Source organism: Buteo buteo, chromosome 27 (genome assembly GCF_964188355.1).
Source record: "Buteo buteo chromosome 27, bButBut1.hap1.1, whole genome shotgun sequence".
Taxonomy (NCBI): Eukaryota; Metazoa; Chordata; class Aves; order Accipitriformes; family Accipitridae; genus Buteo; species Buteo buteo.
In genome coordinates, this window is record NC_134197.1 from 9,501,756 (window position 1) to 9,516,027 (window position 14,272).

Here is a 14,272-nt window from a genome sequence, read left to right on the forward strand (position 1 = left end):
AAAACAAACAAACAAACAAAACCTTAAACCAATATAAATTATTTATCAAAAGTATTCTTTCCACCCAGAATTTCTCCTCTGTGGTGCAGCTAAGAATGCAGTAGACAGTAGCTGAACTCCCACAGCGCTTTTCAATCCACTTAGGAGCAGATAACTTGCTATATTTCAGATAGTGCACTAGCAGAGCAGAAATACAATACAAGGTTATGTGATCAATAAAGACAGGCAAGACTTTTACTCAGTGACTTGACATCAGATACCTCTTAGGCCTCTAATAATATCTTATTATACTAATATAGTTCTGTATTATCTTCTATAAAAGCTGTAAGAAGTTCTTACAAGGTTGATATGCAATTTAAAAATTAAAAAAAAAAAAATATTACTGTTACTAGTGAACTTCTTTTCAGCTATACAAAAAAATCAAAACCATTTTCTATTAAATCCATCAAATACTATTTGCAAAAATAAAATATAATCCCAAACATGGGATAGTTTCTTCAGGCTTGCAAAAGACATTTTTTTCTTTTATGCTGTCATGTATGCTTTTATAAAACCCATAATTCCCTATTACATGGAGTCAGTTTATCTGCACAGGAAAGGGTTAAGGGAATGATTATGGGACATATAAATGACAGTAACAGAAAAGAAGCAGGAAGATAGAGAAATTACTACCTCTATGTCTAAATATAAAATTCTTGAAAAAATGAAGTGTCCATTTACAACTGCAGCTATGCAAGACCTGTATTTTGGCCCGTGACAGGGCCAAATATACTGAAAATTAAGACAATAACTCTTAACAGTTAAAGCATAAAAGGCAAGTATGGTAGATTCTGTATACTCTCCCTAGATAAATAGAACAGTGACAGTATAGTGAAATACATAGCAAAATACAGGGTTCTGAGATAAAGGCATAGTCAAATAGACTCAAATACTCCAAAGTCCAACATTAAATCTAAGCAGTGAACATGAGCTCCGAGAACAAAGTGATTTTTTAGAAAAGTGAAAGAAAAGAAAAAGGAGCACAGATACGCCACCTGCAGTAAAACAGGTAACAGGAACTTAACAAAATACTATCAACATGTTCCAAATATGCTCAATGGATTATAATTTAGCACAGTTGTAATAATTTCTCAGAAAGTAGTCTATCTTGTAATCAGACTGTAATTCTACCATGATTAAAAAGCCACAACTCAGCAGCAAAAATCTCCAAGCAAATAATCAGAGAGTCAAGAGTCTTGTTCGAACAACTGATGTGTTTCTCCTGCAGACCAGCAATGCATGAAACGCTAAAGGGGTCTTAACTTTGAAGTGAGAGTTCACTCTCACCCAAGTCACTTGGATTGAATCTACACTTGCTGTAAATAACAGCAAATATTCGTGTGACCTTCTGGGTTTGAGCCCTTGCTAGCAGCCACAACTTGCTGGAAAGGAATATAAATTGTGATAGCAAAAGCACAATAATATTTTGTAAGATATAAAGATAAACCTGCTTCGATTCTGATTTAACTTTTGCTCAAGCAATATTTATGTATAAAATAGCACTCAATATTTACATAATACTGTCCAATTTAAACTCCATGATAATATTTACATAATACTGTCCCATTTAAACTCCATGATATTACAAGATTTAGTCAAAATAAACTTCTTTCAATGCTAGGAGAGAACATGTTGCACAACAGCGGAAAGATAACACTTTAATACTAGAGGAAATTGTATTAATGAAAAATCCCTTCAGTCTAGAATAGTTATGGAAATTGTAAAGATTAAAAAGACCCCATAAAACAAATGGCACTAAGCACAGATTCTGCAGTAGAGGGGTGAAGGAATATATCATCTTTTATTGGGAAAGTGCCTGGAAAATTGATACCTGCCAATCAAGGGTTTTGGTCAGATACTGAAAACTGCCTTGGCCCATGACAGATGAATGGAACCCCAATAAAAGAGGATGATAAGAAGTGAAGAGAAAGAATTCTGATGACAGAGCTGTCTCAAGTCTTATTTGGCTGCTTCTCCTTGCCCTCAAAGAGACCCCTCAGAATGACATCTTCCTTTCTGATTTCCTTAGAGTACTCAGCAGTTGCAGCTTCCACTGTTGCTTGTTCTGGAATTTAATTCTTGACTAAACTTGACATGATTTTCAGAGTACTCATCAATGTCTTTGTATGAAAGATTGTAGCAAGGACTTTGTTGATGGCAGCCATTAATTATTATGACCAAAACAAGTAGTTTTCTGAAATTTGCTTCAGATAAGGATGAGTGTACTGCTTTGATTATGCTTTATTATCAAAAGTTCTCAATATTCTGTACCTATAGCTTTTTTTTGCCTTTACATAGAAACATCTTTACTGCCTAATCCATTTTGCTGATTGCCATGTGTTTTTGATACTAGCACACTCAGATAGCTAGATGTGGCAGAAGCAAGGTATCATGAGAAGACACGATGCTCAGTCAGTTATATAAGAAGATAAACTCTACTGCCTAGATCAACATGGTTAATGACATATCTCAAAAATGGGCTGAGTCCATAGAAGACAGCTCTGAGAAAAATAACCTGTTGTGGTTTCTCATACTTTATATGACATTGTTTAAGAACAAAAAACTTAGAAGGTTCACATTTGGGATAGCATTGTTAGACAAAACTATCCTGCCTAGATTTCTGAGCCTTTTACTTTTTTTGAAATCCAACAGTGTGTCCAGAATCCTTCTCCATCCGTCTTTCAAACAAGTACCTATGGCATGTGATTTTATGTCCTTTACAGTGTATCTTGAGAAGACCAATGATGAAGTACACTGTTCCTTTATCACAGTGCCATGTAAAATATGTATGTGTGCTTGTGTTTAATTATTCAATGTTATCACCATGTGTAAATTTTTGTTTCAATAATAGTGTTTAAAAGTTCCAAGTTCTGTGAATTATAAAACAAAGGTTAATGAAAAACATCAAAAAGAGTTTAAAACAGTGACACACTAATATCCTTAGAATGCAAAAGGACATTTTTTGTAAGTGTTGTTATTACCAAAATAAATCAATGTTAGCTGACAGGCATATTTATTTTAAAAGCAAATAATCTGAATTGTTTAGTAAACTTTCATAATATATCTTTACATTAATGCAATGAAAACCCATGTAAGCTTAGAGTTCTCTTAATTTACAAGCCCAAGGATAACACACTGCCCTATGTAGTAACTTGTTACTAATGATTTTTTATTTTATATTCTGATTTTAATTTAAATTTTAATTTTTAAAACCCCAAGTTCTTTCAGCTCTAATAAGCTAAAACATGTAACAGCTAATTTATTTTATAGTCTGAATTATTTTTGATGTCTCCTACTTTTTATAGGTACAGTTTCTCTCTCACTTCTGGGAACTGGTTTAGAACGATAAATACTACTGTGAAAATTTTTAAGTTAATACATATAGCAAGGAAGGACAGTGCCCTGCAGAAGCTTTGGTAGAAGCAAAAGGTATCTGAGCAACCTTGCACTGTTCAGCAAACATAACTGTTACTGGATAATGGTTGCCTTTGCGATACTCCACTGTAAGGGTGCCTGCAGTGATATTGTCAGTGCTCATTAATGTTAGTGTCAATGCCAACTCTGTTTAAAAAAAGAAAAATAAAGGAAAATGAACAACGAGAAAGCATCACAAAAATCTATCAGTCAAGAAGATCATTTCAAGGTATTTCATTATCTTTGGCTGCACGGCACATTATAGTAGCCACTCATATATTCATGCTTGTTAAAAGTAGTAAAGAAGAACTTAACAGAGAGTGTTATATACTGATTGTTATTTAAAGAACACTTGATGTACAGACAGAGATGTCTCAGTGTCCATCACAACGAAACTACTGCTATATCTGGAGGCTATTTACAAGCTTAAATTTTTATAAAGGCAGTCAAAGGTGTTTCTTTGTCACCAAAGTCACCTGAATTTCAAGTCCATTTCTTTCCAAGGCATGAAGGTGTTAGAGCCTTTCAAAGAAATATTTGACAGAATCTATTCAGGATTTTCAAAATAATTTATTTCATACCCTAGGGTTAGCATGGCTGTTACCCTCCAAAATAATAGTATTAGTCAATTTTTCTTTGTATTTATTTTATGCGCCTTGCTTTTCCCCCTTAAATTGGGGATTGCATTAGTGTCGTATTACTAGTATGGCTTGCAACATCTGCTTGCCATTTTGTTTTACCTTTCCTTGAATAACAGCCTTCATGCCTCTCCTACATCTCCTGTCTCATTCTAGGTCTCAATTTTTTGTCCTTTGTTTCTGTATGCTTTTATTCCTTAACAGACCTCACCAATTCTCCTTGTGCATCTCCGCACACACTCACATATCCCTGCATGAAGCAAAATAACACTTCATCCTTTAGCAACTAGCCAAAGATCAACTAAAAAAAAAAAAAATTCTTCAGTGTTAACTGTACTTTTGAAAATTGAATTTCTGCAGATTTTCTGTTGTTGAGGAAAACAGTGAGATTACATCAGTGTAAATGCCTGTGAAAAAATTGCAGTCACTAGGCATAAGGCAGAGCAACATCCAAAGCCAATGAACCATGGGGGTCTCAGCAGCTATTTATAGTATCCCCTACTTAAAATTTATGTAAGGATTTTCCCTGGGGCCTTCACAGTCCTACGGTTTTCAACATCAAGCAAAATAATCATAGATTACTCTTACCCGATAACCTCTCCAGAAGGACTGAATTACTATGCTTGCTTCTTCTTCTGATAGAAGGAGAGATAGAGGAATTGGTGGCCTAGGACTTAAAAAAAAATAATAATGTTTCATAAACAAACAGCCTATAAATGTAAAATACTTTCTTCCCTAACAGTATATTTTATAAAAAAGAGAAAGGTTGTTCAGGAGCTTGAAAGATACAATTTCTTACTGCTCCAAAGATAAAAGGTGCAAAGAATATCTCCTTTAAAAATATATTCTGTTACGTACGCTACAATCATTTCTTCTTTAAAACAATAATATACAAATGGCATATCCAGCACAGCAATCTTTCTTATTCTTCTACATGGATTGCAAATTCATACTATTATGGTAAGGTTTGGGGTGGCGGTTGAAGGGGGGTGAGAGAAGTAGGTGTGCCATTTGCAAAGCAGAGGAGGTTTTAGTGTGCATGCAACAATGAACAGACTTATGACGTTAATGATTATAACAATTATTAAATACACAGAATATAAATATATTTTAGTACATTAATTTACATTATGATTTCACTTAAACTTAAAATGTACTGAAAAAAGTAATTATTATTATATCTGCATAAGCATGGATCCATGTTTAGTAATGTCTAAACAAGTTCTTAAAATGCTGAAATTTTAGTTTTGATAGCATATACACATTGTTTGGTGATAAAGGAAAGTAATACCTATGTGCAGTCAACAATTTTCAGCCAAAATATACAGTAATTTGAAAGCATGTTTGGTGATTCTGTTGCTACCAATTTTAATGGGAAATACTCTCAACTATAATTACAATTCAGCCATCACTAATAAAAACTCAAATCACTGTACCAAATCTTGCCTCTCAAAAGCCATTTTCTATGGATGTTGATCTATTTCTCTCACACAATGATCAGAAAGCATCTATTGGAAAGGACAAGACAAAATTCATTTATATAGTTTCTTTCATAATACATGTAATTTAAAGTTAATGAGCTATAGGGCAATAATGTTGCAAGTCATGAAATACCAGTTATAAACAGCAGACTTGGCAGTGTTAGAATGGCGCTAAGAGCCTCTCTCCCTGCATGGGAAACAGACTGAACATAGCTTTGACTTGGAAGACCACAACATTATGAATTGGGATGCAGCAATCATCTACAGATACGTGCAACCCATGCAGGAACATTATTTATAGTATTTATACTATAAAGACACATATACTGCAAAGACCATCAATTAATAAGCTATTTATGCAGTCTTACATTTTCTGGCTAAAACATTACTTCTGCCATTTCTTTTGGAAATTTATTTTACAGTATATTACAGCTCAAGCTAGGAGTTACATTTTCCTTTCACTTAATTTCATTCATATTAGTCTCTGCCCTAGTAAGCTTCCTATGCTCTCTGACGTCTTTCTCTTAGGGCTTGTCTTCACTGAAGGAGCATTTCAACTTAGAGCACAATCTTAACTATTATCTAATGCTACACTGACTACACCATTTTAGTCTGTGTACTCAGCTAAATTGGTCTCATCATCATGTCAGTTGGGTTTTGGCCTACATTTATTTCAATGTGAATTAAAACCTTGGTCTGTTTGGAAGATCAGAAATAAGACAAAAATAAAAATAAGTCTCTCCATTAAGCTAAACAGTTTTAGCTCTGTGAACGTTAATTAGCATTTCTACTGCTCAAGGGACATCATAAGTGCTGGACAAGCAAGGCTTCCTGAGCTACCGGCTTCTTATAATCACACTTAAAAATACAAAGTTGGACTGTGCTGGTTTGGCTGATAGGCTTTCATCCTCTGTTCTATTTTTGATCTTTTTGAAAACCAAAACTTGGAGTGGGAAAATCACAGAAAGACCTACATATTTTACAGCAGTTCTATCAAAGACATAGAACTTTCTCTAAGAATGAGTACATCTCCAAAGAACAAATTGAGATTTCTTCCAGCCTGCAAGGGCAACTCTAGCATTCATAAGCTTTCATTTCCAAATTATAAAAATGTCTAGTTCATAATCAAACACTAAATTTGAGAAACCAATATAAAAGTCAAGCAAGAACAGGACTTAATTTTCAGTATGACAGTCATTGGCAAACATCAATCATTTCAATGGGGCAGCTTTAAAGAAGAGAAGTCATGCCAGGTCCAGTCTTGTCTGAGAGAATATACGCAATTGGCTTCGGGTCAAATAAAAATAGCATCTGAGCAGAGGCAATCACCCCTCAGCAGCGAACTAGGAAAAGAGGGAATATGTCATATGTGGCAGAAGACAGCTGTATGCCTCCAAGAAGATTAAAACTGACAGTAAGATGTACACTAACTATATTCTGCTTATTTAGTCTTTGATTATGCACAATCTTAAAAGCCCACACACTAAACATATTGATATCTATTTTAATATATAGATACATTGTTTAACATAAGTTGCACCTGTAGAAGAGCATCAGTAAAATAATTTTTCTTAAGTAAGTACTGTATTTTACCAAATCTGAATAAAGTAGACACTGACCAGAGGAAAGTTAAATTCCAAAAACATGTTTCTTCCTTTCTGAGCAAACTCGTACAGGTCCTGATTATGTGAGATACTAATTATATTACATTATGCAGGTAGAATTTGGTACCCAGAAGATATACAGACTTGCATTAAATAAATGTATGAGGTATTGAAAAAGGTTCTTACTGAAGGCATGTATCTGATTTCCTCATGGACAGAAGCTGGGTTTCTCAATGAACTCTCAAGAAGGGGGGAAAAAAGGCCCTCCATTATCTTGTCACCAAAATAAACAACCTAACCTTTGGGGGTTCATAGTGATGCTGATGGACACTGTATACAGTTAGTAGTTTACACAGTAACGTCCAGAAACCCCAATTGTCATTAAGTTCCCAACCTGTCCTAAAAATAGAAGGTCTGACTCCTTCCTTGAAAAGGAAATATTAAGAAAAAATTTAATCAAGCAAAATTTTCACTATGCATAATTCAGGATTTTGTACTTGCTCTTTTTATTCAAATCTCTTCCCTAAGAGTAACAGACAACCACCAAATTTAACCACCAGCCTTACTGCTAGCTGCCTGCAGGACCACTGTGCTAGCTACAGAGAGCATCAGGGCCTGGGGCAGATGGTGTGCAGGTGACAGTGGAATATCCAGGTGCAGTCAACGAATGATCAGGGTTTCTCTCTGGTTTTAGAAAGCTCGTCTCTAGAAATACTGAAGCAACCCTAATAACAAGAATCAGGCCTTCTGGAGACCTGTAAGTTTCAATACGACAGCCACTGCCAAGTTAAACAGCCACAACCACTTCACCTTTAATTGACTGTGATGGTTATTGTTCTTGAATATTATATCATGTATGAACATAGGCAACAACAGAGTCACTGCAAAATTCATAATCGAAAAGACAAAAGAACAGACTAAAGAATAGGGATAAATATAAGACATGCAAGTAAATGACCATGGTGATGTACATAACTCTTAAAAATAGAGATTCTGAGAAAGTCTGGTTTAGAATTCAGATGCTGCTCTGAACAACCAAAAAAATTGTTCTGGAAATTTTTCAAAGTAGTTTTCTTTTATATTTTCAGTATTTCTTATTCCTACTCAGGAGAACCTAGAAATATTACAGCAGCATCTGTCTTCATTAAGTCCTTCTTCTTACATGCCTATCCAGAGTTGCAAAAGTGTGCAACAATGAAAAAGTGTTGTTTTGATTAAAAATAAATGTCTCAAAAATTTCTGCTTATAGACACTATTAAGATTATTTACCCAAAAAGCAGGAAAAGATTGTTCATAAACAATCAGACACTGAAGTACTGATTTATCGGACCTGGTATTTAAAACCAATTAGATATATCAATCACATATTACACTATCACTGTATGAGCCTCCCAGGTTTACAGGGAAATACTCCCACAGACACTTGACAAAAATACCCTGGAATATTTTCACAGGCCAAACTGAGTGTGCACTGAGACCTTTCTTCATAACACTCTTAGTATTAATACAACTATACAATAGTCAGAAAGAAATTACTAACTACTGTTTTTCTTTCACAGTAATCTAAATGCACTAGAATAAGAGAAAGGTATTTGGAGAGAAAAAATCCTTACAATAGATAAGAACACATTTTTGTGCATTATATGGAGGGTACATTTTTGAAGGACTGTGAATGTGGGAATAACCAAATATAATATAATCTTCTGAAGAAAGAAAGTGCAAACAAGCAGACATTTTGAAGTGTGACTCCTGCAACTGTCTGAACTCTTCTTCTCTATCACCTTCTCCAAATAAAAGCTCCTTGATACTGTCAATAGCTAAATGAATAATAATAAAAAATATATATATTTTGACACCTTTTGCCCCCCTCCATTCTCTGCATCTTCCGCTGCTTTGCTGGTCTTTTGAACACACTTTTGTATTTTGAATATCCTCAAATATAAAGGTTATAGGTTGTGAACAAACAAAACATTTCACTTTCAAATTTCCTGTTTCATTTTTGTCTCAGCCACAATTTTAACACACCCCCCCCCCAAACAAAAGGTGCAAAATATTACAGTATAATAAAACTATAAAAATACACTCAGAAGTATTATCAAAGCGGTCAGAGTGATAACCTGCATACAACTGTTAACACATACAAACTATTTATATACTTATTCATCTCTTTATAATGAAGAAAATACATGCTAAAACCAAAAGATAGCGTGGAACTAACATGAGCAAGTTGGTAAGTGGGGAGGCACAGCCATGTAACAGACCGGAGAATGAGGCAGAACAGGTGAATGGCAACAAGAATGCAAGAGGAATTAGAGGAAGCACAGCCAGAAGTCTTAGTAGTGAGAACATGCCAAAACAATAAAAGACTAGTTATGTTTTGTCTTAAGTTCTGTCTGAAAACTATAGTGGCTTTCTTCCCCCTTAAGATGCTCTCTACTTGTGGAGAACCTATCCATTTTAAGGATAAAACTCAGTCCTCCTTCTGTGCTTGCATACTTCCTACATATTTTGCAAGTCACCATGTGTTGCTTCAGTTTTCTCCTTTGTAGGACCAATATTTATGTATTCTGTAAGAGTGTTTGTGGTCCTGGACTGAAGGAAACCAAACACAGACTTATTCTAAAGTCTGCTCATGTCAACAGGGAAATTTCCATGGATGTTTGTGTCCTTTAGATCAGACTTCGTATCCTGTAAACATGAAACACTAACAGCAGCAAAACGTCTCCAAATAGTGCTCTAACAGCAGCATTAGGAAGATGTCACAAACCACTACTACATTTTCAATTTTCTCATTGCCATTTTGACAATCTTTACATAAACTAAGGCAAGTTTCAACACTGCATCAGGATTTGTAGCCATAAAACCTTAACCTCATAAAACACAATTATACAATATAAATATTTCATACACAAGCTTTGTGCAATTTTCCAACACAGAGTTGTAGTTTTTTAAGTAAAAAATTTCTCCTTCATTAACTTGAATTCTACCACATTACTGGGATAGCAATTCTTTACTTGCATCCACATAGACTTTTCTGTTATTACAATTAAATGTGTTGCCCATCATACCCACCCCCTCCCCCAAAAAATAAAAAAAATCAAGCTCAAATTATTAAAGAAAATCAAAGAAAAAACATAATGCAAATCAAATATACTCTAAACATGGCCGGTTTAGAGACAAACCAGTGAAATATAGCAGTGTGCAGAAAGCAAAGCCTGTACAAACTGGGCACATTATGGAAAGAAAGAAATCAGTCACCCATGCAAAATTACCCCTATTGGCCATCTGAGAACTGACAATGAAGTCAACTGTAAAGGCAGCTGAGACCAGCAGACTTCACCTAATTAGAATATTGGGGGGGGAGGGAGAAAAAAATAATCAATGTATATATATGCATATACAGATATTTGGCAAAAAGCCACTACTTCAGATTTACTAATCATTTATAGACATACATATATATATCTATATATATATCTCTTAGCTGTCCACTTTGTTAAAGCCATGATAAATTTATTTTCTCTGTATCTCCACATTTGTTTGGGTACAGACACATAGATTAAACCAGGAAATATGTCCTTCTGAACTGAGCATCAAGTAAATACCTCTATACAGAAAATGAGAAAAATGCAGATAAATAAATTCTTGTGAATTAATGTTTATTTAGAAAAGACACCTTCAGTTCCTGTAACCCATGTAAAATATGCATGCAAAGACTGATCTTTAATACTTACGTTTATTCTTAACCTAGAACCATATACCATTCTCTTTCATTGAATGTAAGGGTTAAAGGTGAACTTTAACAATACTGTCATATTATTAAATTCATGTGACAGTAAACTATTATGGTATCAGTATTTTTCAGAGCAGTGGAAGTTTTTTTATTGTTTTCTTCATATTTCTTTCATTAATATGCTAAAGAAGGTTGGGTAATGATGCTCCCATGATACTCAAAATAAAGACTCAGCCTGTCTATGCCAGGAAAGTAAAATTTAAGGAGGATGAGGGCATAAACACAGATCACTCTCTTTCCCTGTCCCTGATTCAGTACATACAGCTTGGTATGAGCTTCACTGCTATTCAACCAGAAACACCACTGGAAAATGCTGACAAAAGGCAACTGTGTTGCTCGTTAGCATATTTATAGGAGTACAAAACATTCAAGGCTCTAATTCTGTTTACTTTACTTGGCTATATCAGCAGTCTTGAATGTAGGAATAGGGACATCAGTAAGTATCTCAGCAAGTTTCCAAAAAATTTTGTCAGTTTCTTGCTAAAATTCCAGTTTCCTGTCCTCTGAAACGTACAGCTGTCCTTTAAGACAACAGAAACGGTTTGTGTTCTCCTGGATACAAAATGTAGATTACCAGTCAGTGTTGAGGCTGCTCCTTCTATTGCTTTTGAAATCTGCTTCAGGAATCAAGGATTCCCAAGGAATATAACACTGTGTCAGTGCTACTGGTAATATACAGAACCCAGTGGAAGACAAGGTAACTACACTGAGGCTTTTATTTACTGATGTCACAGTAATTACTATAAATATTAATACTGGAAACAAATTCGAATTTTACAGGCTCCCTCACCTACAGTAACCAGCTTTTGAAGGTGTGATGTTTGCATTTAAAGTTCTGGAAACCAACACAGCATTTGGATCTCCGTATAAAGGAAAAGTAGGCTCTAAGATCTCATTTAGAAACACATCATACAGAGAGTGAGACTCATAAAACTGTGGCTTTGACTATTCTTAAAAAAAAAAAAAAAAAGAGCTTCAAAGAAAAAACTGGAGGCACTGGAGGAGAGCCAAAAAAGTCATACTCAAGTATGGAATATATTAAAAAAAGCTGGATCTCTAATAGAACAAAAATTTATCCCTCTAGTTTTTTTTTGCTTTTGGATTTTGGGGGTTTTTTTTAAGCACAAAGACTGCTTTGCACGGTATAGAAATGTATTCTTATTTAACAGACCTTTCAGAATGCCTTTCAAATTTAGACTGCTAACTGAAAAAGCAACACAAGAGTTTACCCTTTAAATTTGCAGCAACACTTTTTACTTCTTTTTCTTTATTATACCATCTAAACAGTTGGGATAAGGATGTTTCCCATCAAAAATTGACCAGCACTTTTTAGTATATTGTCTCTTACATATTCCTAAATCCTGTTAAAAAGAGAAAACTCCTTTACAAATAAAAATGGAAATGACAATAAAAAGCATAGAATCAATTACCTTTTAAATGTGATATCTGGAAGCATATAATAATAAACTATTTTTGACATATCCAGAAGGACATAATAATAAATTCTCTCATTTTTATTCTTATTTAATATTGCAATCTTTCACTTTGCTCTAATAATGCTTACTTCATAAGCAATCTTTGTTAAGAAATCTGATTTTAAGATAAGTTCACACAAAGTTGTTTTTTAATAATAATTTGAATAATAATCATTTTTAAAGGCCTACTTGTTTAGAGGATTTAAGATCAAGTGTATATCAATTTAAGTAGGACTTTGACACTTGAGTGTCCTTGTGGAGCTGTCACTGTGTTATTTAGGAGCACAATTACTAACAGAAGCTATGAGTCATTCAGGCTGTGATTCCACAGTGTATTTCTCTTGTTGGCAAAGCTGACTTAAGCAGTTCCTGCCACCACCTCTATATCTTACCAGCTCATTTGTTCTCTTCACCTTGCCCTGAGCCCTTCATTTTAATCCTTCATTTGTGCCAATACAAAGGTTTGTCAGGCTCCCAGGTGAACCAGATTGGAGACATTATCTATATTTTAAATAGCTATACAAACCCTACTCTTACATTTTGGCAGACATTTCTAACTCAGAGGAGGTCCCTGATCAGAATAACCAAGAATACTACCAAACAGACAGGGGTGATATTAGGTTGCCTACAAGCAGGCTGGGGTGAAGAACAGGAGAGAGCAGGGAACCATTTAGGTCAGCTTTACTTCCAAGATAAACATTTGTAAAACTGTGAGCTTGTATATTTATCTTAGGTACAAATACCCATCCTCACAATTCAGTGGTATCAAAACTGCCTTACTAACCGATGGCTCATTGGTATGCTTAAGAATGAGAATGACAACCTCACTGCAGTTCTTAATGTTTCCAAACTACAAAATTCACTGCCTTAAACAGGAATCTTGTTGGCAAGACCTAGCGATCTACAGAAGGAAACTGTTAGAAGTGTCCCACCAGTGGTAGGTTTGAACAACAGCAGCTGGGCAGTATGATGCACTAGCAGGTACCTGGAGGTATTGGAGTTGAGATGAAATGGGTCACTACGAAGATGTTCATTTCTTACTGCAGAAAATTCCTACACAAGTTTGACCACATGACTACCTCTAAGACAGTCAAAGTTAACTGTTCATGCCACAATCACCAGCTTGTCTCCAAAGTCCTGTGAATGTCAAGGAGCTTTCCTCTTGCTGGATCAGTGACTCAAGGGTTCTAAGTTTCACATGACAAGAGCTGAAGAAAGTTCAATTTCTACTTACATAGTGTAATGAAGTAAACATACCTACAAAGATATTAATCTCTAAGTTTTCATTGACCATCAACCTAGCCTCCAATTAAGTTTTCAAATTGAAAACTTTCTTTAAAATCTGACCTCTGTAATTTTATTGTTCTCTCACTGTGAACTATCACTTTACTTTTCTTCTTTTCTCATACAACAGCTACACTGTAAAACAAACTGCAGTCTCAAGGACAGTAACACTGCTTTCAAAACTACTGCGTAGCTTGGTTCTACAGGAATAACAAGGAATATATGATTAAGGCTGCCAAAACAAGCGTTCATTTCTCAGATGCGAAGTCATAAATGTCTACAGAAATGCCAAAATGCATCCTGATGCCAAGGATTATTACACATATTTTTAAAACAGCTGCTTACAGTTAGAGGAAGAATTTCTAGACTATATATTGTCAAAGATATCCATAGTAGGAAACAACATTGAAAACACTGCTTTGCTCCTTAGTACAAAGACATTCATAATACTACCAGATTGTTTGAATGCCCTGCATTCTACAATTAAAATGTTTAAGAATTTTAAACTAATTTCTCTATGAACAATTCTGGTACAAAATACCTT

General features: G+C 34.7%; 1 protein-coding gene across 1 annotated transcript in view; it reads right to left on the bottom strand.

The window, feature by feature from the left end:
- IQCK (IQ motif containing K) overlaps positions 1–14,272 on the bottom strand; it is a 55,384-nt gene that overhangs the window by 28,461 nt on the left and 12,651 nt on the right. Inside the window, exon 7 of the mRNA XM_075058406.1 lies at positions 4,680–4,764. Coding sequence (XP_074914507.1) covers positions 4,680–4,764 — 85 coding nt within the window. The remainder of the gene's footprint in view (positions 1–4,679; positions 4,765–14,272) is intronic.